The 15,049-nt window shown below is 57.8% G+C and overlaps 1 protein-coding gene across 7 annotated transcripts in view; it reads right to left on the bottom strand.

The window, feature by feature from the left end:
* The window catches only part of CDH23 (cadherin related 23), a 416,105-nt gene that overhangs the window by 151,683 nt on the left and 249,373 nt on the right, over positions 1-15,049 (bottom strand). For all 7 annotated transcript variants that reach the window (XM_058696615.1, XM_058696614.1, XM_058696613.1 and 4 more), the window contains exons 12-13: positions 7,085-7,234; positions 6,462-6,620 (exon numbers count right to left, since the gene is read on the bottom strand). In XM_058696615.1, the coding sequence (XP_058552598.1) occupies positions 6,462-6,620; positions 7,085-7,234 (309 nt within the window). The remainder of the gene's footprint in view (positions 1-6,461; positions 6,621-7,084; positions 7,235-15,049) is intronic.

The raw sequence follows: 15,049 nt of genomic DNA, 5'->3' as shown, positions 1-15,049 counted from the left end.
GTGAGGGGTGTGGCAGGGCAGAGGGCTGGAAACAGCTCAGGGCCGGGGTGTGGAGGCCTCGAATGCCAACCCAGGCCTAGGGCACTGGAACTTTACTGGCCAGGGGGTACCCGGGGGCAGCAGGGATTACTCTCTTTTCCTTCCCCCTCCCTCCCTTCTATTCTTGGAGAGCTCTTGCTAGGGCTCAACACAGGATTTGAAGGGTTTCCCCTTCGGCTGGTTTTTGCAGGGCATCCAGGAGGAGGAGAGGGCACTTGCTTTCTCATGGCACCATGCTTTCATAGGACATCTCAGTAAAGGGGTACTGAGTTGGACTGAGCACTAAAGTGGCTCCGAGATCTCCGTGTTTGAGCAAATGCTTTGAGATTCCTTCCATTGAGAATTGAGCGGGGCGGTGGGGGGGGGGGGCGGGGAGGGTCTACATCCCCTCCCCTTGAATGTGAGTTCGCTTTGGTGACTCTCTAATAACCAGTAGAATTCAGCACAGATGTGTGAATTCGAGGCTAGGTCAGAAATGGCCACACAGCCTCCACCTGGTTCTCTTGGGACACTCTTTCCCCAGAGGCCTCCTCCAAAGGGCTCCTGCTCGGCACCCGTGTGTGTGAGATGTGTGCACCGTGGGGGAGGCCGTGTGTGGGTGCCCACGACAGTCAGGTAGACCCAGACCTTCAGTGGGCCCAGCCTAGATACCAGACACGGGAGGGACAAGCCTCCAGCTGCCGGGCATGCCACACCCGGAGGAGCAGAGAAGGACGCCCCCGCTGAGTCCCTTCCATGTTCCTGACCTACCCAATCTATCCGTGAGGGTAAGAAAACGGCTCCTGTTTTATGCAGCCAAGTTTGGGTGGCTTCTTACGTGATAGGAACATGTGCTGAGGGTCCCTGTCCAGAGCACGGCACAGAGCAAGCATTAACCGAGCGTGCGGGGAGTATGGGAACGCACGGAAACAGCAGAGGAGGGCGTGCCTTTGGGCAGGGCATTATAAAGCTCCTACAGCCAGGACAAGCTATGTGATTTGCAGGGCCCCGTGCAAAGTGAACACGGGGGGCCCCTGGTTCAAAAATTAAGAATTTCAAGACACTGACAGGCCAAGTGTGGGGCCTTTGGAGTCCAGGCCCCTGAGCACATGCCCAGGCCTGACACCCAGGAAGCCAGCCCTCCTGTCACATCTGCTGTCTGCCTGCCTTCCTCTGAGTACGCGCTGCTGGCCGGGCTTAGTGCCGAGGGCCCTCCCCAACTGTCCCGTTCCGTTCTAACAACAGCCCTCCCGGACAGGACCTCTCAGCACACCTCCCCAGGTCGGAGGGGATGACACAGGCTCAGCTGACCGTCAAGGGCCCATCTTGGCAGAACGGGGATTGCACGCAGGCTGAAGGGGTACAGGCCAGCCAGATCAGGGTCCTTTAAGGCCACTGATAAGAAAATCCACTCTGGATGACTGTAAGCCCTTGACTGCTTACATCCACGTCAGCACTCTGGGGTCTCCCAGCAACCCAGCCCTGTGTGCTGGGCAGGTGGTACTTTCCCAAGCCGGTGGCAAGGGAACCAAACCTGGAAACGGAGTGGCCAGCCCGCGGCAGAACAGGATTCTTGACCCTGCCCAAGACATTTTCAGTCTCCCAAGGACAGGCTGGGAAGATGGGGAGGGAGGAGGGAGAGGAGCCATGCCTATCGGCCCCTATAAGGCCACCTTGGAGCTGAGGGGTAGCACTCCGCCCCTGGGCTGAGTGAACTGTGAGCTGGTCCTGGGACCTCACACCAGCCCAGTCAGGGCTCTTATGTGTCTCTCCTTCCTGCTTTGATTTCTACGCCTAGAGAAGAATCCCATCTTGTCAGACTGTCCATCTTCTGCCCATTCCTGCTCTGCCCGGTCTCCCTGGAACAGGGACAGAAGCCCTGGATGACAATAAGATCTGCCCTAGGAGTAACCTCTTTCCTGGCTGCTGTCCCTTCTCAGCATTCCTCTTCCACTGCCCAGGGACATGGAGCTAATAAATCTGGGGACACGAGCGCCCTATTGTGGGAGGCTGGGCTGGCTCATCGCACATCCCAGGTACCACCTCTGTCAGCTGTCTCCCAAATGCCTGCCACGGGCCACCAGGAAGGAAGAGGTAAGAGAATGAGGATGCTTTGATACAGGACTTCTCCATTGTCAGAACAGCAGCCCAATGGTTATATTTGGGGTGGGTGACAAGAAGAGAAAGAGCTGAGCTCTCTCCATGTCCAAAGAATACAAGTCCACCTCCCTACAGAGCACATCCCCCCCTCACTAGATTTCAGCCACAGGACCTTTGCACACGCCATTCCCTCTTTGTCCAATGTGCTTTCCTCCCCTCACTCACCTATTAATGCCTACTCAGTTGCCACTTCCTTAGGGAAGCTTTCTCTGACGTCAGTCAAGGTCAGGCGTCTTGTGATAGGTTTCATAGTTCCCCTATCTCTCCCTCGTAGCAAATAATAATTAAAGATTAATTTCTTAATATGAATATCAGGCTTTCCCAGGAGACTGTAAACTTCATGAGGGCAAGAGTCACATCATTACTGTCCTCAGGGCCACGTGCCGGGCACATAGTAGGTATTCATAAAACACATGTTGAATGAACGAAGGGTTGGATTGCTTTCCTACTGTCCAGGAAACCCTGCTAGGTGCCAGGTACCAATTGGTCAGGCTGCAGGGCTGTCCCGAGCCCAGCAGAATCCCAGGAAGACACCCCACAGCCTTCCCACCTGACTCTTGCTGTCAGGTCAGGAGGTGGGGTTGGAAGGTGAGAATCAGAGTGGCTTGGGGATACGAGAGGGGAACAAGCAGCGCCATCTAGAGGATGGGGAGCCACCAACATGATACAGGAACCTTTATACATGTTGATGGACACAAACGTGTGTGTTATATACACATGCCCCTGGGCACACGTAGCTTCGTACGCATGTGCGTGTACGGATACAAGACCATGCCCGTGTGGACACCTCCCCCCGCCGCAAGCATACCTCACGTACACCCCCCGAACACGCGTGGGTACATGTGCCCCTGCGCCCTTCCCCTGCATGGTTGTCCTTTGGAGGACCGGTCCTGGCTGGCATGGACATCTGTCCTGCATCCTCCCTCCTGCCAGGAAGCCTCTTCTAATCCGGGCTGCCTTGGGGTTCCCGTCTCCCTGGGCAAAGTGCTCTGGTCTCCCCGACTTGGTCTTCCCGTCAGTAAGAGTAGCTCACGCAGCTCTGACCCTTGAGCAGCTGGGGACCTACACAGCCCAAAATTCACCTGATGGTGCCAGATGTTCTGGAAGGGCTCAAGGGTCACCCAGAGACACAATGCCTGGAGCAGCCCTGTGGCCTGCCCACCTGGGTCCTGCAGAGGGCACTTCCTGGCTCCTCTCTTCACCCTCAGCTCTTGAACATTACTGAAAGGACAGGCTCAGTGGTCCAACCCACCGAAATGATTATTGCAGTAGCAACACTAACAGGGGTAGCCGCCCTCAGAGGTCAGCTCCCGCTATCCCCCTTCCTCTGGGCATGACGGCCCCAGGCTCTAGGTCTGGAAGGGACCAAGGACACATCTTAGTCTAGCTTGTTCATTTCACAGATAAGGTACAAGAAGAGAAGCAGCCCTAGGCATCCAAGGAGTCAGCGCTCACGGCCAAGCCTTTGCACTCTGGGTGCCCACGCTTTCCCCTCCGCCAGTGGAAACTCATTGTGCTATAACTGGGGGCTAGAAGGGTCTCAAGATCTAGGCTGGGGGAGGTCCAGGGAGCGGAGAGGTACAAGGGCCCAGCCCTTCCAGCCTGGCCAGAGACGAGGCTGGAGGGGACAGACCCTCTCCTTCCAGCTGCCCCTCCCCACTGTCAACCTGCTGCCTCCCCCGCCCCCCACCCCAGGGCAGGTGATAAGCCACGGAAGCAGGGGCCAGTGCTGTGTGGGAGGCCCCTCACAGCAGGCTCTGCCCCAGCCCTCCTCAGTGCGAATTAAAACATTTCCCTTTTCTTCGTAATTTTTTTCTGACACAACTGCCCATGAAACATTTTAATAACATCCCAGAAAAGGTCATGGAGAAGGAATTTCACAGTCCCTGAGCAGACAGCTATAACTTCAGCTCCTTCTGCAGCAAAGGAGGGGGAAAGAGCAGACTGACCCCAGAAAATGGCAGCGTGGGGGAGGCCAGGTCAGGCCTGGGCAGGGGGGTGGGTGTGGCCATGAAACCTGCCACCTGCTAGGAGCTGTGGAAGCTCCCTGGGAGATGATGGTGGGTCGAGTCGGGTTGGGGCCGCGCAGGGGATTCTTTCACACCTAACATTCACACCTCTTGACGGCGGTCTTGGGTGGCCTCATGCCCATTCTGCAGATGAGGAAATGAAGGCTCTCAGAGGTGACGTGGCTACACTAACGCACAGCAAAGGCAAGGAAAGCAGGGCCCACCCAGTTTCGTGTGCTCTCCGGAGCTCCTGCAGGCACACGGCCCTGGGACCAGAGCTTATCATTGGGTGAAAGAGCCCCTTCCTATCTGCACGACTCCACAACCCTGGGGCCAGGGGTGTTGAGAAGGAGGTGGGCAAGGCTTAGACTCAGGCACTGGAGGCTGCCCAGACGAGCCAGGCCTAGGAAGAGACACTCAGAGGAGGCTGAACGCATCCGTGGAGCGTTTGGAAAGCAACTGGAGAAGGGGTTTGTGGGAGCCGGGCCGGGGTCTACGCAGGCCCAGGAACTGCTCTGGTGCTTGAGAAAACCCAGCGTGAGGACCTACTCTCTAGTGGCAGCCCCAGAGGAGACCGGGCCTAACACACTGTCCTTGACCCCAGCAACTGGCCACCAGCCAAGAGGTGTGCCTCCTCCCCCTTCACACCCCACCCCTGCTCCCTAGGTTCGGCAACCCTTCTCCAGGGCTGTGGGAACCTGTGAGTGCAAAGTGAGACCTCCATCCCCAGGGACACCCCCCAAGCCTGACGCCTGAAATCTTTGCCATGTGGTCCCGGGCCTGTTGGGGTGGGGTCCCTAAAGCACAGGCTGCTTGGGTGTCCTTCGCCCCGATATCTGAAGATGGCTGGGGGTGGGGAGCTGACGACCTCAGCCTCCGGCACTTGCTCTCTGGCTGCCAAGAGGATCCGTGGGACCTCGGGCACCAGGTGACTGATGGCAAGGAGCATCTTGGTGAAAGCCAGCGGGGCCACGGGCTGGGGAAGCAGGCGGGGAGGAAAACGGCCACGGCAGACTTATTGTTTCTGTCTGATGGCCCGCCAAGCTAAACATCTGTTCGGAATATTAATAACTGTCAGATGGGAAGGGCCTGGGGGCTCAATACAGTTTCATACCATCTGTCGGTAGAGTAAACACACTTCGGAGTCGGGGGCCCGGGATCAGCAGGCAAGGTGTTGGCTGGGAGTAAGGATGGAACAAGAAATGGAAGCGGGGCCCCTGAGGCCCTCAGAGTGGGCAGGGAAGGGCAGCAGTGAGCTGAACTGCATCACATTTATGGAGCACCTACTATGGGTGAGAGCCGAGCTTGCATACCATAAAACTGCCACTTGGATCTGCTCGGCAACCAACCCCCTCTGTTCTGGTAACAGGAGCCCCTCTGGCGTAGCCCCTGTCCCATTTCCAGCCCATAGAATTTGCATGCAGCTGACCCAACCTCTGGCCCCACCGGGAGGAGTGTGACCCATCTCTGGTGTTTCAGGATCATGATGATTGGGTCCAGGATGGCCCAGCAAGGAGAATCGGCTCTGGGACTTTTGCTGGAACTACTCAAAAAGAAGATGGTTTTTCCACGATGGGTGATAAATTGGTAAGAAGCAAGTCTGGGGGTGCTGGTGATCCTGTCTGCCCACGTAAAAAAAAAAAAAAAAAAAAAAAAAAAAAGCAGCACCTTGGCGCTAAAGGCAGATTCTTGCTAACTGAGTGCCTGGATACAGCCATGCCTGAAATCACTTACACTTTGAATTACACGAGCTGGTCCTTTTTTACTTGAACCACTTAAGGGTTTGTGTCCCTTGCCATCAAGAATACCGACTGATACAAACGGACCCTGGGAGAGGCCTCTTGTCAAAGTCCCAGCCAAGGGCCACTGGGGATGGCCAGATACCCTTGAGAAGCCCATTCTTGCCTGGAGCCTGTGTTCAAAGAGCGAGGGTGGCCCTCCTCGGAGCCGGCTGGCCCCTATCTCTATTAGAGGGCACTTCCAGGGCTCCTGGCCTACTCAGGCTCAGTGCCTCTCAGGGCCAAGGCAGAAAACCAGTGTCCTTGGCCCAATCCCATCCTCCCCCGGGTTGGCGCTCTTTCCACAGTGCTCCCTGAACACGGGAGCCCCATTATAAAGAGTCCAGATGCTTTAATATGCAAACACCACAGCCTCTGGGGGCTTGGAGGGGGGCAACCCCTCCCTGACTGCCCAGGTTTCTTGGGCAGATCCCTCTAGCTGCCTCCCCATGGGCATCCCCAGAGCTCAATGGCCTCGTAGAAGAGCAAGACTCACCAGGACTGTCAGCACAGAGGTCCCCAGGGTGACGTTCTCGTACAAGCTGACGTTGTATAGTGGCTGGCTGAAGATGGGCCGGTTGTCATTCTCGTTGATGAGGGCGATCTTCACCTTGGCATAGCCCACGTGGTCAGGCACACTCTCGTTGGCAAAGAGCTGGGTGTGCAGAGCAGGGGCCTGGGTAAGCTCTCACATGCTTCTGGAGCCTTCTCCCCCCAAAGTCCCCCTGGCGCCTTTACAGGTCCTGACAGGGAGTTCCTGTCTGCGTCACTGCCCATCCCAGGTGTGTGTTGCTGTGAGTCCCCCCCATCAGTGTCCAGAGGGCCAGGGTGGTCACTGATTCTGCTGGTGGCTGGGCTGGCAGGGGCTGGGGCAGTGAGGCTCACTGTTGGCTTCTGAGGCTGTGATCATGCCTTATAAATTCTGCTCAATTTCCAGACATTTCCTTGTGCTCCTTGAAAATGGGGGGCTCAGCCCGGCCCCTGTCAGGGGCCCCGTGGGCTTCTCAGAGTCAGATACATAGGGCAAGAATGGGGAGAGGTAGAAGGGGAGTTTTAAGGGGATAGTATCACCCCTGCTTCCCCTGATAGCTTCTACCCAGCAAAGTTGGGGGGTCTTACATCAAAGTCATAGCGGTCCACAGTCTCATAGTCCAGGGGGATGGCCACCCGGATGCGAATGTCCGCTTTCCCTTGGACAGAGGTGGGGGAGATGATGAAGTGCTGGGAGTTGTTCCCCACCAGGTACACCTCGAACATGCTGTTCAGGCCCTGGGGCAAAGGGAAGAAAAACCAGTCAGAGAGGGCTCGGGAGGCCAAGGTCAGGAGCAGAGTGGCTTTGTTGGAGGTGGACGAGGTGCCCGTGGTGGGGCTTGCCTGCCCCCCCCACCCCCACCCAAAAGCGGTCTGGCCTCCTCTGGGTGACCCTGGCCTAGCTCTCTGACCCTGCCTCCTGTCCCTGTCTGGGCCTTCTGGAAGTCTCAACCAGGTCTTTTTGCCTTCGTTATCCCTTCAGATGCCTAAAATGTCCCCTCCAGGTGGTTTGGTTCATTTCATTTCCCACCTCCTGTCCCCTTCCTCAGTCCCAGTGACCCCAACTGGGAATGATCTGCAGTTGGAGGACCCAGCAGGGAGACAGAGGAAAGAGGGTCAGAAAGGAATGGAGGGGAGAGAAGCAAGTTAAGTGTCCCCAGTAGGCTTGGGCAGGAGAGGGACAGCAGGACACAACTTTTTCCCCTTCCTCCCCCTGGAACGTGTCAACCAGGGAGAATGCTGGCTTCCCTACACAGGGGATGGGATCACCCAAGCAGCTGAATGGCAAAGCGAACCCCTGTGTACCCCACACTGGCCAGCCTGTGGCGGCCTGGAAGACACTGGATCCCAGGTAGCTCAGAGCTCCCATGTCCTTCACAAGCTCTGCTTGTGGCCCGCCAGCTGAAGGCTCGTTCTGACACCTCGTGTGAGGTCTTCAGGCTACCCAAGACCCCAGATCAAAAGAGCCAGTGGTGGAGGTGGCAGAGGTGACTTACTGACTCCCCAGGGTCTGACCTGCTCAGAAATGGACTCAACCTCCATGGGGAGAAATTACCCCCAAATAAGCCTCCTTCAACCTAGGCAGATGCTCATGCTTTGCAGCCAACCGGTGGAGAGCGTCTCCCGATCCTTATTTCAGGTGCTCAGTGGCTTTCAGACCTGGGCTGTCAGCCCCAGGAGGAAACGTCCCCACTGCTCATCCTGTGTTACCCACCCCTGGCCTGGTGCCCCGCCCCACCCCTCGGTGTAAGTGTTTGTAATCAGAGGGATCTCTGGAAGGGATCTCTTCCAGAACCTGTTCCTGCCGTGAGGTGGGGCAGCCAGGCCACCTGGAAGTCTTTCCAGATGGGGATGGTCCTGGCTGGAAAGAATGCCCTCAGTGAAGCCTGACAGTTCGCAAAATTCTTACGGTCCTGGACCTGTCCCACAGGCAGTCAAACACATTTGTGGAGCGAAAGCATGTTAATATGTCCCCATCAGTCTCTATTTTCTTTTTCTATTTGCAATTATAAGTTGGCAAAACAGCCCTGCTAATCTTGGGGTACAGACCAGCAGGGCGTCCAGAACCACCCAACCCCCCGACCCCCGCGTGCAAAGTGACTCCAGCAGACTGTACAGGCAACGCTCCTTTGGTCCCGTCAGGTTGTGGGGTCCTCAGTTCTCCCTGGCGTGGAATCCATCCGTCAGAAGGAGGGGATCAATTAAATGCCCGAAGGGGCACTAATAGCCAAAAGCGGCAGAGTGTGACAGCTCTGAGCAGGTGACACCAACACCTCTCCCTCCACCATAGGACCCGGGGGGCCCAAGAAGGTGGGGGCGGGCTGAGCTATGCCTGGGCAGGTAGAGCAACTCTCCCTTTGAAGCCCCGTCCCCATGATGCCCACCATCCTCCCCCAGCCCCTGCCCTTCCCAGGCTCACTTACCAAGTTCTGTCAGTGGGAGTCGGTCAGTCAAAAGGTATGGAGACAGAGAAGGAGCCGGAAAGGTACGGAGAGGAGGAAGGAACCAGAGAGAAAAGATGGTGAGATCCGAGGTCAGGGTGAGGGAGAGGGGCCGAGCGGACCCCAGGAGCACATGCTGCTCCAGAGGAATAGCCCCCTTCGTATCTGACGGGCCATAGCCTCTGGGAGTGCAGGGGGGTGGGGAGGTCTGTGCAGCCCCCTACCCAGAAGAGAGGGAGAGGGAAGCCGAGGAAGAGGTCCTAGGGTGTGAATAGTGAGGGGAGACTAGGGTTCCTCAGATCACCTGGTCCTCACCCAAAGGGAAGTGGGTGGGGGTAGCACGGGTGGGGTGGTGGGGGGAGATGGGTCATGTCACTATGTCCTACTCCCAGGAGCCTGGACCAAACCCCTACAGAAAACGACCCCAAGCATTGTCAGGTTTTAATTTTCCTAACATGGAAAATATTAAGACGTGATAAATACGGATATGGAGAATTTTCACATAGTTCAAAAGTGTAGGGGCACCTGGGTGGCTCAGTCAGTTAAGTGTCTGACTCTTGATTTTGGCCCGGGTCACGATCTCGCGATTTGTGAGTTCGAGCCCCACCTTGGGCTCTGGCCTGCCTGGGATGCCCCTCTCCCCGCCTCAAAATAAATAAGCTTTTGGAAAAAAAAAAAAAAAAGCGTACGTAAAGGGCACACGTCGGTCTCCCTGTCCCCACCGGCCCAGCCACTGGAGAGCCTTCTCCAGAGGCAACCATCATATCCTGTCCAAACACGAGGAGCACTACGGTATCTAGCCCCTCCCCCCACCCCGATGCAAATAGCACGCGACTCGCATTGTTCTGGGTTAGGTTTTGTCACTGAAAACTATGCCTTGGAGATCATTCCGTAACTGTATAAATAGGTGCCGATATTACTAACACAGACACATTCAGAGTAATGACAGAATAACCCTCTGTGGTCACTGTGGAATGCTGGGAGCCCTTGAGGGCACAGACTGTGCCTCGGGCAGTGTAATCCCCCATCAGGGCAGGGACACAGTAGGTGCTCAAGAAGCCATTGGTTTCCAGCAGTTTTCCACTACTCTGTGCATCCTCTATCCCACGGGCCCTGGGGTGGAGCTGAAGGACCACTGGAACTTAGAAACCCCTCCAGAGGAAATGGGAGTTCAGAGAGGTTGAGTGAGCCGCCCAAGGTTGCACAGGTTGTTGGATGCAGAGCGAGGACAAAAGCCCAGGCCCAGCTCCCAGGCCGAGGGAAGCGGGGTCAGGACGCCTCCCACCAGAAGCTCCGGCTCAGTCTGAGTTCCCAGAGCGAACAGAGATGGGAACGCTGAGCACCCCAGGCTAAAGGCTGAGCAGGTCTGAGATGAGGCGGAGCAGGAAGGCCTCCCGGAAAAGGGGAGTTTTGAACTGGCTTCAGAAACCCAGGGGAAATGAGCTCGAAGAGGAGGCATTCCAGGCGGAGCCAGCTCTGTCCTTAGCCCTGTATCAGCATCACCTGGAGGCTTTGTTAAGCCACAAGCCTTCGGCCCACCCGCCGGGAATACCTGATTTGGTAGTTTGGGGCCTGTGACGTGGGTTCCACTTCTAACAAGTTTCAGGTGCTGCCTGCCAGGCCGCTGCTGGTCTGAGACCACCCTTTGAGAGCCGCTGGCCTAAGCAAAGGCAGAGGAGCAGGAATGAAGGATTAGCGATGAGGCAGACGAGGCGAGCTGCTTTGCAAAGGGTGCTTGTAGGGAAGCTGGCAAGACTGTTGGGAGAGCAGGAGGTTGGGGGACAGTCCCACCGCAGGCACCGTCTGGAGGGCTCCGGCACTGCGTTCGTGCGCAACGGGAGCCACTCTAAGCTCTGAAGCCGATGAATGGTGGTTAAAACGAGGAAGGTGAACTTGGCAGTGGGTGCAGGTCACACTGGGGCCGCCCTCCTCACTTGGTTGCACATCCGAACTGCCAGGAGAGCTCTAAAACTCAGGCACACAGATGCCCACGGCCACCGTGTCAGAATCTTCGGGGTGGGGCCTAGGAAGCTGCATTTTTTCCCATGCTTCCTGGGGAGCCGCGCCGCACAGCCAAGGTTGGAGGAGACGACAGCAGGGGCAGGCCGGGGCTTGGTGGCGCTCATAGAGATCCACGGGGGCGAACAGGGGAGAGGCGGAGAGGCAGTGCTCCATCCGACCAGCCATCAGAATCAGCTGGGGATCTTTAAAATAGCCCCATGCCTAGGCCACACCCCGGACCAAGCAAATCAGACGTGGGTGGGCTGGGGGAGACCAGACCTCAGGACCTTGTAACGCTCTCCACCTTATCCATTCGAGTGTGCATCCAAGAGTGGGAACTACCAGGGCACAGCGGTGGTTCTGAGAGTGTGGTACAGGGACTGGTGGCTGAGCGTTACCTAAAACCTTGTCAGAAATGCACGTTTCGGGCCTCACCCAGATCTAACCCATCGAAAAGTCCAGGGGCGGGGCCCAGCACTGTGAAGCCAGCCCACCGGGTGTTCTGATGGGAGTTTGAGAACCGAGGGGTGGAGCGAGGCAAGGCAGGAGCAATTCTGAGAACGGGGAAGAAAAGGGATCATCGAGCTGTGGTGAATGGGCAGCTGGAGAAAGAAAACCGAGCACATCCCTCACGGGGTGCGTGGGTGGGGGCTGGAGCGGCCACCGCGGTGCAAGGGCAGAGGACCAGCCTGCGGCACTGAGGAGGTGCCTGGTGAGGCGGGTGCTGAGCTCAGCGTGGATTCGGCCTGCATCCCTGGCGGGGCAGGAGCACCGGCCCCTCAGGCCAGGTTTCTGGGTCTCAACTAAAATCTTCTAGATTTGCCACCAGGGGCTGGAAGTTCACTCAGGCCTGTGGCCGCGGTGGTCAGGACCCCATATATGGCTGTCCTGAGAGCCCAGGGCAACCTCCTGGCTAAGTGCCATCAGATGCTCAGCCTGCCCCATTCGGAATCTGCCCAGAAGGCCACGTCCTGTTGGGACTCTTGGCTTATGACCGTCAGCCCCTCGGGGTGGGACACGCGTGTGATATTCACCCAGTTCACGAAAGTGGTGCACAACCCTTGTTAACGGCAGCCCTCCGGACAGACAGCTTCTGTTTATCAAGCCCCAACTGTGTGCTTCTTGGGACCTAACCGGGCTCTTCACGGACATCAGCGTCCGTCCACCCCTCTCATGGAGAAGGAAAGCGAGGTTGGGGCGGGCAACCTATTCAGGCCTCCGGGCTGCCAGGGAAGGATTTGAAGTTGGGTCTGTTCTGTCTTCGGCAGCCTGAGCTCTCAACCACCCAGCTCTGGAGAGCCCCCTCCCACTGCGGAAGTTGTTTCCCATGCAAGCGAAGAACTGGCCCCGGGAGGACTTCGGTGGTCCTCCGGTTGGGGGGGTGAGGCCCCGGGGGAAGTTCTCCTCTGCCAAGGTCAGGGGGCCCAGGCTGGTGGAGGGGTGCCAGCCTGCCCCCTCACTCACTGCCAGGCCCAACGGAGGGCTGTTCACTGGGGCTGGGAGGGAGAGAGCAGGGCGGGGGAGCGGCAGGAGGCCCTCTTGGAGCTGTCGAGGGGCAATTTTGTTGGGAAGGGAGATAAAGAGGAACATCAAAAGGAGTCCCAGTGCGTGTGGAGAGGAGGCCGGTGGATTAAATTCTCTTCCAGCTGGGAGAGGCGATGAGAAGGCTGATAGCCAGCAGCCGCGGGTCCCAGAGCCGGAGCTGAGCCGCACGCTGCCCTCCCGCACCGGGCTAGGGTGCCAGCGGCTGCCTGCGGGGCTGCGACAGCTCTGCTTTATTTGTTTGGTGGAAGGGGGAAGGACACAGGAGATCACTCCTCGCTTCCTGCTGTTCCCCCCCCCCCCTTTCCGTGCAGCCAGCCCTGCTTTGCTTCCGGTGATGAAGGCTTGCCACCACCCCCCCGCCCCTGCCCCGCAGAGGGCAGCCGTCCTGGTCGGGCCCTCCTTATCAGCCGCTGCCAGAAGGGGCTGCCCCCCACCTCGGCTCCCCTTACACCTTGCCCCCCCAACCTCCCGCCGCCGGAAGTGGGGGGTGGCCTTGCAAGCCTTGCCTCCTAGTACCACCCCCCCAGTCTCTTCGCAGCTCCCACAGCCAGGAGACCCACATTCAGTCTCAATGGTCACCGGACTCCATGGAGTGGACCAGCGGCGTTTTCCCAACTAGTCATTGAGAGCTTAGTGTGCGACGGGCCCTCTTAGGGCAGCAGCTCACAGAACACTCACAACTTTGGGAGGGCCCAGGGGGGTGTTTACATTCACAACAGCTGCACGCGTAGGGCCCTTCCCTCCTCCAGGACTCAGCCTCAGACCCCTGCCCTGGGCTTGCACGGGGGTGGCCTGGCTTCTCTCAGAGTCTGCGCCTGACTCCTGAACACGGCTTGCCTGGGTCATCACCTGCAGGTTCTAGACACTGGCATGTCCCGCGCAGATGACCTGGTCCCCGAGGAGAGGCAGGCCTGGCTTGGCCCCCAGACTCCTTTCCTGCACATAAGGCCTGCAGGTGCCTCCTTCACAGCTCTTGCTTGGTTCTCTGCCCACCCTCCTCGGGCACCTCCCTGCCAGTTCGCCCCTTGGAGAGGTTCGTCTCTCTCTGCCATAGGTCAGGGGAGTAGCTGTGTGGTGACCAATGATAGGATGCAATAGAGAAAGGTTCAGATTGGGGACTAGACTGTCGCTTTCTAGCTGTGTGACCTTGGGCAACTCACTCTCAATCCTGGAGCCTGATCCCGCTTCATCTGTGAAGGCACACCCACAGGATTAAGGAGCGGCGTTGTCTCTTTGCCCTGTCTTGTTTTGGTGGGTGACGTGAGTTCTGGTTTCCTGCCTAAGACAGGAGGCTCTCCTAGAAGCAGCTTTCTGTGCTTTTTTCCCCCCTTTGTACCCCAAACACTACAGGTACTCACCTTATCCTGTGCACCACCCTCTACCCAGGTAGGGACCTTAATTCCTCTCTGCAAAAGAGGAAGGTCCAGGGTCACGCAGATGTGTGATGGGCCAGGGGAGGCCAGCAAGGGCCAAGGTCTTTGTGTTGGGGGTGGGCAGTGTTGTGAAGTAAGACAGGGAAGAGCCAGGGAGCTCTGTGGACTGGTGAGACACCCTTAGCCTGAGCTGGGAATGGGGCTGGGGCCCGGAGTGCCCAGATGCGCCCCGAGAGTTAGCGCCACCCTCGCAGAAGCTGTGTCCAGGACTCAGACCTGCCAGGGAAGAGCCCCGTGACCAGAAACTCCAGGGTGTGGAGCCCGAAGCTTTAGTGGAGGCTAAAAGCACAGCCTCTGGGGGCTGGATCTACTCCAGACGGAGGCACCGCCCTTTCCAGCTGTGTGACTTGGCACCAAAGACCTCACCCTTCTGAGCCTCAATTTCCCAATCCACAAAATGGAAAGCATGAGGGTCACCTGATAGCACTCTTGTTGGGTGAGCTGCAAGATCCTGGTAAAGTGCCCGGGGCTGAGTGAGTGCTTAGTAAGTAAGGGTTGTTGTTTCTCGTTCTGGGAGAGAGTGGGGGAGGGGAGGAGGTGGCCCTGAGGAAGGGCTGATTTCCAGACATTAGCCAGGAATGAGAGGGGCAGGCGGAGAAGGGCAAAGGCTTGGATGTGTGCAGGGGTGAGTGAACCCCCTCCCGCCTGGGCAGGGGCTGTAGGTCTCCCTTCTCCCCTGTGCTCTGTCGGTCTAATCCATGCTATCGAGCGGCAGGAAATCAAAGTCCACCCAAGATGGATTCTTTATCACTCCTTTGTCCAGCCTTTCACTTAATTAACCCCAATCAGACATGCCAATGTGAACCCTGGCAGGGCGGGCCTCTCAGCACCCCTTCCCATCACTGCTCCTGACAGTCCCCTACACCTGGTGGGTGTACCACACTCCTCTGGCCCTGCCCGCTGCCCCAGGACAGGCTGCCCATGTGAAGCTGGAGTCCAGGGGGCAATGGGAAGGAGCCCTGAGGTGGTCACTGCCTCCATCCCCTAAGTCTGCCTCGATCCCCAGGGACCTTCCATGTTTCAGAGTCCGGGAGGACTGACGCGGCACCTGCTTGTAAAGGACCACCCTCTGTCTCTTCACGGTCCCCCCACCCCACGCCCCGTCCGGGAGCAGGGCCCCAGCTAAGACCACG

This window comes from Neofelis nebulosa, chromosome 13 (assembly GCF_028018385.1).
Source record: "Neofelis nebulosa isolate mNeoNeb1 chromosome 13, mNeoNeb1.pri, whole genome shotgun sequence".
Lineage (NCBI taxonomy): Eukaryota > Metazoa > Chordata > Mammalia > Carnivora > Felidae > Neofelis > Neofelis nebulosa.
This window is presented reverse-complemented; position numbering and strand designations above follow the sequence as displayed.